At 34.0% G+C, this 13,655-nt stretch overlaps 1 protein-coding gene across 1 annotated transcript in view; it reads right to left on the bottom strand.

The window, feature by feature from the left end:
* The window catches only part of LOC118180582 (uncharacterized), a 61,320-nt gene extending 49,179 nt beyond the window's left edge, over positions 1 to 12,141 (bottom strand). Inside the window, exons 1-6 of the mRNA XM_085817796.1 lie at positions 12,108 to 12,141; positions 10,022 to 10,117; positions 9,062 to 9,152; positions 7,748 to 7,896; positions 3,403 to 3,576; positions 1,360 to 1,388 (exon numbers count right to left, since the gene is read on the bottom strand). Coding sequence (XP_085673922.1) covers positions 1,360 to 1,388; positions 3,403 to 3,576; positions 7,748 to 7,896; positions 9,062 to 9,152; positions 10,022 to 10,117; positions 12,108 to 12,141 — 573 coding nt within the window. The remainder of the gene's footprint in view (positions 1 to 1,359; positions 1,389 to 3,402; positions 3,577 to 7,747; positions 7,897 to 9,061; positions 9,153 to 10,021; positions 10,118 to 12,107) is intronic.
* Positions 12,142 to 13,655: the final 1,514 nt, after the last annotated feature.

Below are 13,655 nucleotides of genomic sequence, written 5' to 3'. Positions count from 1 at the left end.
CATTAATGAACAAATACTGTCAAAAGTCGTTAATATGGACTCGTCGGGACTTCGGTGATTCCGGATTATCGATTTTTCCGGATTATAGATCATCAGTTTAAATCTCGTAAGATGGCATGCAGAAATTCTAAAATTAAAAATATGAAACCTTAATTTATGAAATAAAGAACAATTATAATCTAAAGGGTATCAAAATTTACAAAAAAAAAAAAAGCTTAATATTTATTTGTTTACTTTATTAAACATTTCTTTCAATGTATGTTGTTTTAAATTGCTTTGTTTTATGTGATAATACTTTCTCTTTAATTCTATACTTGTTCAGTTACAAAGTTCCGCTGTTCAAGTCCAGTTAATTGTTGTGCCGAGAATACCGACTAACTTGTCAATCGAAATTTTTTCGTTTTCACTAACCTCTCTGTCAGATTCTTCATGTCTTTATCCATTTTTTGCAGCAATTCCGCTTTTTGTTTGATGGACATCGAAACATACTTTCGTTTTGTACAATCCTTTGGGAGCTCCAGAATCAGAAATTCTATTTGACATAATCGAAAGTTCAAGCTTACTTTTATAAAATTGCTCTTACAGTCTGCAAAAAATAATAAGCCGGATTCAATTCAAAGATTAAGGAACAACGCAATCATCAACATTAACTGAAATAGATAATTAGATAATTTTAGATTATACCGTCCGTTATACATAAAACGTGCGCGCAAAAACGTATTCTGCGCTTGCGCACACGCATATGCGCAGTGGTAAAAGGTCCTATGCGCGTGTGTCGTCAACGAGGCGCATGCGCAGAAAATTTTTAGCTTTGAGGTCCGGATTATAGATCATTCCGGATTATGGGTGTCCAAATTAACGACTTTTGACTGTATATGGATATTTTTTATATACATCAAAGGAAAACTTAATAAGTATAAGAAAGAGAATAAGTTGTCTTTATTTGCTCTCACATTTTGTCACCCTGGAAATATTTTGTAAAATGCTTATTTTTAGCTGAAGTAAGTTAGTCAGTAATTCAACTTAATTAGATGGTTTGGTTGGTTTACGTGATAATGGCAATTAGTGGAGGACTTTCTAAGGGAAACCGGTTTGTATACATATTACACCTGGGGAAAACCACGAAAATGCCCATGCAGCCAACCTGTAAGTGGCTTTTGAACCTCCAACTAAACTACCACTGTTCAGCAACTTGGCCGCAGGTGTGCTGAACATATTTAGAATTATTTGGAATAAGCTTTTTTCAGATCGGGCATTAGGCCCACATTCAATTTATGTTTGAGACCACTGCCCTTAGATAACAACATGCACAGAAAACAAATTGATAATGTAGATAAGTTTAATTATAATTATACAAACCTCATCTGTCATCATTCCCTCCTGGATTTCTACAAAAGAAAAGAATTAATATATTATCTGAAATTTAAAAAAAAAAAAAAAAAAAAGATATATGTACTGAGATATGTACTGGAAGGCCACGGATTTTTTTAAATATCAATGGGAAGAGTAATTCGTCACATACAAAATTCAAAGTTTATATACATATATATATATATATATATATATATATAAAACAGTAAACACTTTGATTATGGTAAGGGTTTTTGTTTAAAGGAATGACGACTGCTGCTTTAAAGAATTAGTTATCAATATGATTTGTTATTTCAAAGTGGACAGATAAATGAGAAAATGACAGTTATATTCTTGGAGACTAACTGAAGAATATATTATCAATATTACTGTGACTTAAAAACCAATTACAAACATGATACATTTTTTGGGGGGGGAGGAGAAGAGTTGGATAAACAAAGAAGGCCTTGTATTGTGAAAAGGCACACAATAGTCATTCTCTATGTTAGAATATACACCATACAGTGCGTAAAATTCCAATAAACAGAAACATAATTTAAATATCATATTCTAACTTCTAAATCAGCAGTTCCCAATCTATGTTCCACATTTACTTCCCAGTGACTCTTCAAGACTAACAATTTTAGCATGCACAAATGCTGCAGGAATGCACAAGTGTAAACTTTTCGTAATCGGGGGAAAATACAGGCATCCAGAATTTAGAGGAGTAAAGATTTTCCCCCATTATATATTGTGCAAATAAAAGAGCATGGATGACACAAGCATTAATAAATGACTGGTTTGAAAATCATTTTGCACCCAATGCTCGTCAATATTTGAATTCGGTTGGTTTGCCTGATGACACAAAAATTCTCCTGATTGTAGACAACAGTTTATCTCATACTTTACTTAAAGTTTAGTACAAGATAATTTATTGTTACGAAGTGTCCAGGCACGGTATGATAGCTTCCCAACAAGGCAGGTATAGGGTTGCCACATTTGTCGAACAAATTGGCGATATGCCACAGATGGATGGAGAAGCTTCTGGAACGAATTCTTACTGGTTTAGCCCAGAATGTTCTCCAACACAAGCCAAAAGCTGTATGAGCCCTGCTGGTACGTGGAGACTCAGTTGGTCCATGCAGAGTTAGCGTCTCGTCTAGCGAGCTGACAGTCAGTGAGCTCGCGAGTGTCTTAAAGTCCAGAGCCCTAAATGAAAGGGCTCTGCCACTTCTTTTCTGCAAGAGAAGCCCCAATTTCAACAGAAAAATTTTATTTTAAAAATAATTATGCCATAAAAACCATTCTAACTTCTGAATGCAAGCCTCTCTTTACCTTGGACACAGCTTCAGGGTTCGTACACATTTCTGCACATGGAAATTAAGTACTTTTAAGGACCATTAATGAAAAAAATTAAGGACCTATCAGCCAATAGGAGCTAAAAAATAGGAGCTAGGATGCATTCTTATTAAACATAATTTTAAAACAAATTTGAGAATGAAATCCACATTATAAAGTTTACAAATAGCATTAAATATTTTACATGTATAATTGTTGGACATATTTGAAAGAAGACTGGGGACATTTCATTTACATTTTATTAATGGCTTTATGCTGATTTTTTCTTTTATGTCTCATTTTGCCATGTACTTACTCAGTCTAGAGGTTTAGTAAATAGCAGGTAAATTTTATGTCAAATGGCATAGGTTAAAATTAGAAATAAAATCATAATCAGCATGATTTGTAACAGAAGATTAGCTGCTGCTTGCCAGGAGAGAAACCTGTTAATCAGGAAAAACCTGAAAGCCTGTTGTAGGCACGGCTGGCAAGTTTTGAAAGTTAAGTTGTGCTTCGTCTGTCTGAAGCATACAATGAGAGTTTAGCAAGTACTTTATTATGAAATTGCAAAATATAAAATCCACTTGATGTTTAAAGAAAATTAATAGTTTCAGATAACTCAAACTTTCATGATTACAGTGCGTAGCACGAGTGTTCCACACCAAACAAGACTGAGTACTCTTTTATCAGATTCTCAAACAGAAATATGCTAACCTGCTTCTTCTTCGAACACCTCTTCTTCGAGCGTGTCTTCTTCCCACGCGACTTCCTCCGGCGTGCGTTCTTCTTGCGCACCTTCCTCCTGTGTGTCTTCCCCCTGTGCACCTTCCTCCAGCGCGACCATTTCCACCTCTCTGGTGTCCTGCACCAGAGGTGGCACGCAGGTCTCTATAAATGAAAAAATTAGCCATCATTAATTATAATAGCAAAAATTTGAAACTAAATGTGGCATGGATATATACTTGTAATTAAAACAAGATAATTACAAATTTCTTGATATAAAAGCAAGTTTTTTTTTTAACTGTGTGCACTAATAATAATGCATTATTTTCCCAAAATATTTCTCAGACTATAAAGATCTAATTGGAAAATAAGCCCCAGCATCATTTTCTTTGATTCTCAAACTAAAAGCCAGGGCTCAATGAAATTTTAAAGCTACTCCATGAAAGGAAAGTTAAAGGTGAAAGAAAGCTGATAGGCAAATATGCATTGACCACACATCAGCATAATTAAGATCCTATTAATTGCCGAAAATTATTGATAAAATTCATAATTCTTTCTTGATAGAAAGCTATATCGTGTAGTAAGAAAGAAATCATAAAATAAGAGGAAAATATATGGCATATAAGACGCACTGGCATATAAGACGCACCCTTATTTAGACAGCCACACACAAGGAAAAAACGTTTCAATAGCGTGGTTTCTTTTAGTTCTCACGTTTTGTAAAAGCCAAATAAAAAATTATTGAATGCAATTAATTACCTTCACGTATAAGACGCAGGTAACTTTTTCGAGACCAAATTTAGGAAAAAAACAGCATCTTATATGCCGTCAAATACGGTATATTATTTTAGATTAAATATTTTTAAAAATTGCATCAGTAGATTAGACCACAGCCATCACATTAAGTAATATCGAACTTTATGTGCGGTAAGAATCTGTGCTTCTTGAAACATGTTTATAAAATTAAAAATAACAGCAGCACAAAGAATGATAAAAACATAAATCTAATAACAATCTTTTTAAAAAAACTTCTGTTCCCTCTAATTATCTTAGATATTTACATGCAGTTGTTTGTATTATGAATATGTTGTATGCTGTATATTATGTAAAATGTAAGGAGTTCAATGAAGATCTTTCTTCAAGAAAGGGTTGAGGCAAGAAATGAGTTGGCATTACTTGCTACAAGCCCAAGGGCAAAAGCACTCGTGCCCATGACCAACTTTATACTTTGCCAATTTCAACATTTCTATAACCTACAGACCTATCACCTTCGCTTTTCAACAGCATTTAGACAAAGCCTCTCCCAGACAAGCAAGACAATCGAGTTATATTGCTCAATTTTCAACAAATATTTGCTTTGTCAATGCAGAAGGAAGTGTTGTTGCAGATGCTCTTTCCAGAATTAATACCGTCTCCAACTGATTACGCAACTACTGCAGAATTTTAAGATAATGAAGAGTTAACAAGTTTAAGAAACAACTGGAGGCTGAGAATGGTTCAGATTTCCATTCAGGCACTGTACTGACAAAATGATTTACTGAGATGTCTCTACCAACAGTAACCGCCCATACATCCCCTCAAACTTTCGCAGACAAATATTTTCTTCTATTCCTACCCTATCTCATACAGGGATTAGAAGCACAAGAAAATTAATCATGAAAAGATTCATGTGGCCAAATTTCAATAAAGATTGTCAGTTATGGTGTAGGGAACGCATGGAATGCCAATGATATAAGGTTCAAAGACATACAAAGTTAGCTCTTAAGGACTTCAACATTCCACCTGAATGTGTTTTCAACACGTTCACATTGGTTTTGTTGGATCCTTACCTTCATGTCAAGGTTTCATACATTTACTAACGATGACTGATAGTTTATCAAGATCGGTTGAAGCTTTTCCTATGGCAGATCAATTAGCGGAAACAAATTGCGAAGGGGATGATCTCAACCCGGATTTCTTGTTTTGGAATACCACAGCATATTACTTCTCATCAAGGATGTCAGTTTGGAAGTCAACTCTTCTCATCTTTGAGCAAATACTTCAGTTTTCAAAAATCCAAAACAGCCGCATACCATCCCACAATCGTATGGATTAAATGGGCGACAACTCAAGATTGTATGGACTAATTGGGTTTGAAAATGTCATTTACAACAAAGCACAATCTTGGGTAGACAATATTGTTTTACAATCTTGGGTAGACACTTTACCCTTGGTTCTTCTGGGATTATGCTCTGCACTGAAAGAAGATACAGGATACTCTTCAGCAGAGTTTCTTTGTTCAAGTCCCCTCTGTTTACTCGAAGAATTCATCACCACGATCCCTAATGTCACACACTCAGAGTTAGTGCAAAGTATTATCCGTAACATGAAATAGTACAAAGTATAATCTGTAACATGAAATCTTCTCCAAAGACTACCCATGGATATACAAGCGTATTCATCTCAAAATGCATTTTGAATTGCTACATTTTCGTCTACAATAACACGGTCACTTCATCTTTGCAACCAGTTTATCTTTGGCCTTATGTTGTCAAACAGCAGTGACGTAGCGAGCCTAACTGGTGCCCGGGGCAAAATATCTTTTTGGCTTCCCCCAAAAAAATCACAGTTAAAACATAGCTAGCATTTGATAATGAAATAGTAAGGAGTATTTGAAGTGCTACACTTTGGTTTGGAAAAACATTTTCTTCATAGATCTGAAGTGGAGTTTTAGGTTCAGTTTCTTTTCTACTGCGGAATAACACCTTGCAGACATTCACTGCTCAAAAGAATTACGGGACATTGCGAGTTTGGTATTAAATAACCATGTAATCGACAACCTTTTTAACAAAAGGAAATAGAAGAGATTATAAAGGAAAATTATAATGTTTACAAAGTTGGGAATATGCAAATTTAGTCTGTAACGTCGGAAACTAAGCATTTTAGATAAGGAGCGACCAGTAGCATTCCTTTTTAGTAGGAAACTAAAAACAATCAGCATGTATTGAATGCTTTCAAGCAGTGAATATACGATCTCTCAGCAAGATGACTTAGTTGAATCAGTAACCAGGAAGACCATCAGTTGTTTCCAGAATAGTCAAACGCAATCCATTTCAGCGGAAGCCTTACGAGTTTCCCAAAATGTCAATTCCAGATTATGGAATCAGTTTTTGGAAACTGGATATGTTTGAGAAATTCGGGACAAGGTCATGTTATTGTTTTAAAATAAAAAAATGCGAGTTATACATGCATTTCATTTTTAAAAAAAAAAGAAAAATATATCTCTTAGAGAAATAAAGTGGTCAGAAAGAATGTTTTGTATATGGAAATATTTGGTTGATGGACTGCAAACATTTTATTACACATTTTATCAGACAAATCAAGAAAATAAGTAATTAATTATATTGCATTAATTATTCATTTTAAATATATTTTCCAGAAATTGATCGAAATAAAAACAAATTTTCTGGAAAATCTTGTTTGGAGACCATTTGGCGCCCCTCTGCGAGCAGCGCCCGGGGCGTCATACACCCCCTTGCCCCCCTTCACTACGCCACTGACACCACTAAATATTTTGGCATTGAAATTAATGGAACCGTTAAAAGAATTTCAGTTGATATGCTGAAAAACCATGTTTTACCATAAAAGACAATGATGAGCAGCCTCTTGAAACCCACAGACATATGGATTATCCAGATCCGCCCACACAGTGCAAATCTCCGTGTCAATCACAACCATACCACAAGCAGTGGAAGGACCATCAGGTTTTCACCCCATTTAAAGGATTATGTCTCCTAATCATTTTCACTGGAAAGGAAATGTGTAGTGTCCTCTATGTTTCCTCTTCTTATCTTTAATGTCTGTACATTTTAATTTTCATAAGATGACAACATAAGATTGTTGCCCAGTAACAACTGGTAGATTATGTGATTTGATTGGATGAAAAAATAAACGACTTGTGTTCTTTTTCTGAAGTCATCGAATTTTATCCATTTAAAAGAGTTAAAAGTTTATTACAGGTAATCTATCTTTGCAATGAAGTCCTAAAACAAGAAGGCTAAAATCGACACGTGATACCTGTTCCATACTTTCCTGTTGCATTTTTGTTATTGTGCATTTATTATGTTAATAATCCATTAGATGTAAAATCTGGCAAATGGAAAAAATAATAAGTTTAGTCTGTGGTAATTGGTAACTGATATATTCCACTACATGAAGAATGCTTCCTCACAAAATGTGCTCACTGTAACACTGAACAAACCAATAATATCCACATAGTGACAGACAGTCGATCATCAATATATGCGATTAAAAATTCAAGCACCACCTCAGGAGTTGCAGAAAAAATAAAAGATACCATCACCTCCAGTAACAAAATCTTTATCATCACCTGGACAAGAGGGCACAGCAATTGTGAAGGCAATGAGAGAGCTGATTTCCTCGCCAAAGCAAGCCACAATGGAACAGCTTGGAGATGAAATAAACATGCTACGGCCACAATCGGCCCTAAAATAGAAATCAAAACAGCATGCTTAACAGAATGGAAACTATAATGGTCACAAGGAATAACAGGCAGATGTACGCACAGCCTTCTACGACAGATAGACGAGAATGGTACCATATCCAATTTTTACCTGTCACAGTATTATCTCCGGCCACAGCCCCTTCCCCACATATTTTAGCAAAAGAAATCCCTCAACATCAGATGTGTCTGTATGTGGGAAGAGGGGTGATCCAAATCATTACCTTCTACAATGCCCACTAACATCAACTCATCATGTACACACCTCAATCAATCAGGAGTAGAATTCCAAAGGTTCAATTAAACATTGACATTCCTATAACATTAAAGCACTAATTGACAAGCTACGTCAACATGGTCTAGAGCTGTGCCAGCCCCCCCCCCAAAAATAAATCAAACAAGATGCACAACATTACTCAATGTGGCTCAATGCCCCAGTTTCTCAAGTTTCCACGGATCCATTGCTTCACAAACGATGCAAAGCAATGGATAATATCAATAATATCAAAAATCAGTAATCCACTGCTTCATGTGACATAGTACTCAGAATCCCACTGATACCATGTTCCACCAATTCAAAGAATAGTGTCCCGGCCAATGTTTCAGTGATTATCATGATTATGAACTCAAAGTATTACTAATGGTGACTAACTGCTCAGCACCACTCAGTGATTCGGTGTTTGAGTGATTAAGCGAATACAAACTCAGTTTCATCAGAGGTGACATTCATCAATGCATTATTTCCACAGCACTTCTCCATATAAGGAGTGCCTTCAATAATAATAAAAGCACAAAAATAGCATACCCATCACCAGAGACAGTGAACTATTTACTACTAATATGAACTCAATATCATCTAAATACAAATTACCATAAATATTATATTAACACAGTGCAACAATTACGAAATCATGAATAATTTTTTATACTTGTGAGCTGCTAAGTGCACTCAATATAATCCAAAACTGTGAGCTGCTAAGTGCACTCAATATAATCCAAAACTGTGAGCTGCTAAGTGCACTCAATATAATCCAAAACTGTGAGCTGCTAAGTGCACTCAATATAATCCAAAACCGTGAGCTGCTAAGTGCACTCAATATAATCCAAAAGCCAATGTAAAAACACTGCAATACCACTACAACCACTAACCAACGTAAATATGACTTAAGTCCACTATAATCAATCAATAATGTATGCAATCCAGCTCCAATGTAAAACTTCAAGTACAGCAATGTTACATCTATTCAATGTATTCATAGATGTAATAATATACTAAAAATGTAGCCTTTTTATAAGATCTTAAATTAATGCCTGAAAAGGCACTTGTGTTCCCCACAGAGGGAACGGTTCTCTAGAAAGGTTAATGCATGGGAGGTCTATACCATTTTTGTCAATGGCGAAGTCGTGGTGCCCCCCCCGTACTTGTTCCTGTCTTACTGAGCTAAAATGATGAAATCCCCAAAGCAAAAACCACAATACTATCAAAGTGTTTGCGGAGATGCACGTATTCTTGTGAGGTTAGTGTGTTAACCTTTTGACAGTCATCCAATGAGTTACCTACATTCTAGTTATGCATCGTAGTAGGCAAAAACTTGCAACACAAATTTGCGACTGACAGATATGCATGCTGAGGAAGAAATAATTGCTTAATCTTACAGCTATGGAAGGTTTAATAAATAGGCTTATTTTAAATCTTAATTTAATTGCGCTTATATGGTCAAAGGACACAATACGTCATCTCAATCTTCTTCCGTTTTTTACAGTTCTATGAATTGGCATGTAAAGTAATGTACAACTGGACACATAAAAACGAAGTGCATAGTTTCAGAATTATGACCATTACATGATTTTAACATAATTGAAAGGACTCTTACAAAATGATACAATTTGAATATTTTTGTTGATTACCTGGTTCTTTCATTAATTTTGCATTCTGAAAGTAGGTTATTGTATTTAAATGCTGTAAACCTTTAACTGTTTAACATACCTACTTTATTTATTTCTTTTTTACAAACAATACACTCAAAAATTAATATACATTGCTTTTGAAGATATCATTTACAATTTTTATTTTTGTCTTTTTAATTATCATATCACAAATATGCTAACCTGCTTCCTGTGCACGTTCCTCTTCCTCTCGCTCCCTGCGCTCTTCCTCCTCTCGCTCCCTGGCAAGCTGTCGGAGCTTTATCATGATATTGCTCCCTATAAATGAAAATTTATTCATCACCATTAACAACAAAAATTTTAACTAAATGTGTCATGAATATATAGTTGTAATTAAAACAAGATAATTACAAACTTCTTAATGTAAAAGCAGCAGTTATTTTGGGGGGAGGCGTTAGCCCAGAAGGGCTATTAATTTCATTTTGGCATTTTGTGATGAAAACTGTTGAAAAAATGTTGGTTTACTTTTCAAACTGCTGCCACCAAATATTAAAGACTTATACTATATTAAAAAAATTATAAAGAATCTGCATAAATGGATGCATGTTTCTCGCATTGTGATAAAACGACGGTAACTAGAGCTATTAAATTTCGAATAATGGACGTTTCCATCTGTATATGGGCATCTGGAAGGCCAAATTTGGAATTTTTTTAATTATCCATTTCATATTTTGTAAATTGTACATGCTTAAAATGTAGGTAAATTGTTAATGCTATTTAGCCCAAAAAGGGTTATCAGTCTCGAAATGAGATTTTGTGGCGATTTACTATAAATGACGTATCGCGCTTCATATTGTTGCTACCAAATATTTTCACCCTGTCTCATTATTAAATATTGAAGAGTCTACATGTATGTATGTATATTCCTTGCATTGCCAAAAATATCGACGGTATTTACAGCCATCAAATTTTGAATAACCTAGTCCTCCACCCAAATGTGTACACCTGGAAGTCGGAATTTAGAATTTATTCAACTGTTTTTATTTCATATTTTATAAGCGTTTAATGAATTTTTAATTAACTATGTCAACAATTTGAATACGAACAGTGGAAACGCTGTTCAAATCAAAGCATTTTTATTTTTATCTGCAGACTGTTGTCAATCTTTCAATTTTAACTTCGAAACTCGGTTCAACGAAAGCAGTGTGTTGCTTCTGCCTCAAATAGAATACCTTTATCTTCCACTTGCTAGCATATTGCCATTCATTTAAGTCTAAAATACTTTCAAATTTCATCTAGACATTTATTGAGTAATAAAAAAGCAATTTAAAAACAATAAACATGGTTACGAATACATTTTTCTACTTTTTATGATACTGATTTATAGCAACATGCATTAAAATCATGAGATGTCTAATTAGAAATAATCATTAGAAGAAAATTAGAATTTTTATTATACATTTCTAACAAATTTTTGATTAAAAAAACTCAGGGATTTCAAAGCAAGTAATGGCAACACTGTATGGCAAAAAAAAATTATCTCCAGCATGTGAGACTGCATATCGGTAATTCTAAAGATATGCTCAATTTAAAATTATTTTGGGATATTGCTGTTGAACTCAACTTTATGGTTTAAGTGCAAAGAACATGATATTTAATAAATAAAGGTAACCACAAAACATTAAAAAAAAAGCCTCTTTGGGCATAATGTAAAATCTGAGTGTACACTAATAATGCTTTATTAGTGTACACTCAGATAATGCTTTATTCACCCAAAATATTTCTCAAAAATAAGCCCCAGCATAATTTTACATGATTCTCAAACTAAAAGCCAGGGCTTGATGAAATTTTAAAGGCAGTCAATGGAAGGAAAGTCAGCTGGCTCCGGTGCTTCTTAGTTTTGGGAATAAATCCTAATTCTAGCCAAAGCGCACCGGAGCTCTAAATAAGAAGGCTTTGGCACTTCTTTAATGTAACGGAACAGCAATTTCAGTAGAAATTAGATCTTGAAAACTTACAGAAATAAAATTATATTAAAAATCGATTCTAACTTCTGAATGCATAATTCTCTTTTCTTGGGAAATGAGCTCTTGGATGGAGGTCGAGATTTTTAAGGAAAGAGAAGCCCCCCATCTACATGTTAAGGGGTTATTCTCCAGAAAGTACAATTAATTTATGAGAGCAGGTAAATTTTTCGTTCCTACGCTAGTGTCTTCCTGCAGAAAAGAGCACATGCAGACTTTTGGAATCATGTAATGAAATGATGAAAATTTTCACTTGTTACTTTTTTTTTTTTTCCCCAACTAACCTTCGGATTCAGTGAAAGTTTGTTCTCCTGTCATATTCTGCTTGACAGCTAGAATTATATTCAAAGGAAATCATAGTCAGAAAATGTTGGACACTTCTCTTTTTTTTAATACCTACAGGTCATCCATTAAAATTTTCTCCATATTCTATTGCTGGTTATAACATTCTCTATACTTTCATTGGTGACGCTTTAACGTTTTTAACACTTTTTATTAGTGTGCTGGAACAAGATGGTCTTCATTTCTATTAACCTTTGCAGTAGTACATTATATTCAGAGCTTAAATTAAACTGGAGACCAGTACAGCTAATTCTTATTTTTTGTGCAAAATTGTAATTCCAGCCGAAGCCCCCAAATAAGTCAAGGTCCAGTACTTTATTTTAATATTTAATTATTCACCATTTATTTAATAACTTATTATGTTTTATGTCTTTATATTTTATTAAATTTTAATATTAATATTTATTTACTCTAATCATTAATTATTCAATTTTAGTAATTAATTATTAATTACTTTCTACCCATTTTATTTATTTACTTGATTTTGTTTTTTCCTGACAGTCTTCCATAGGGCTCCGGTTTTTCTAATTTTAGAAATTAAGCCTTGAGGAAAGTTAAAGGTCAAAGGAAGCCGATAGACAAATATGCATCGCATTGGCAACGCACCAGCATAATTAAGGTCCTACTAAATACCGAAAATTATTGATAAAATTCCTAACTGTTTCTTGATATAAAGCTATATTGTTTAGTAAGAAAGAAATCATAAAATAAGAGGAAAAATATACAAACATTATTTAACACTAGAACGGAGGTAGGGGTCATTTTGACCCCTGAACACTTTTGACCATTGATTACGTTTGCTTTATTGGAAGAAATCATTTGGAATTTTTTTACTTTTCCTAAATAGATAACAAATATTTGTAAAACAAATTTCAGCATTCTAGGTTTGTTAGTTTTTGAAATAATGGCACGTATTCCTAGAACGGCGGACAGGAGTCATTTTGACCCCTTTACTTTTATCCCTCTTTCTGCTGGAGGCATTGTCAAATAACCTGTGAAAAACATTCACTGATAAGGATTTTTCAATTGTATTCATACTATCTCCCAGAGGGATAAAAACCTGGGTGGTCTCACTACTTTCTAATGTCTACATAAGTTGTTGTTCCTTTATTTGCAATTATCTATTTGTTAAGAAAATACTGCAAGGAAGGTAGATGCAGTCTTTTTCATGCTTACTTTTTTTTTCCCCAGAAATAGTTTATTTTATAGATGTATTTTACTTACTGCAGATGATAACAGTTAGGACAGATGTTTTCTTGGTAATCCCAAATCAGTATTTCAGTACGTATGAATTCTGTCAAGTTCATTATCACCTTTCCCCTTTCCTTTACGCTGTGAGAATCATATGCTAAAATATATTCCCTATCGTTTTCTGATAGTCTGATATTTTTCTACTTTTTCAACTTTTACAAAATATTTTTAATAAGCGGAAAAGAGGTCTTAAGGATGAAGAAATTAAAAAATTGTTGCAGGAGCTATCTGAAAATGAG

Source organism: Stegodyphus dumicola, chromosome 5, assembly GCF_044657685.1.
Source record: "Stegodyphus dumicola isolate Sdum_Otavi_A_Nest chromosome 5, ASM4465768v1".
Taxonomy (NCBI): Eukaryota; Metazoa; Arthropoda; class Arachnida; order Araneae; family Eresidae; genus Stegodyphus; species Stegodyphus dumicola.
The sequence above is the reverse complement of the archived record's forward strand: the minus strand, read 5'-3'. Positions and strand labels throughout refer to the sequence as shown.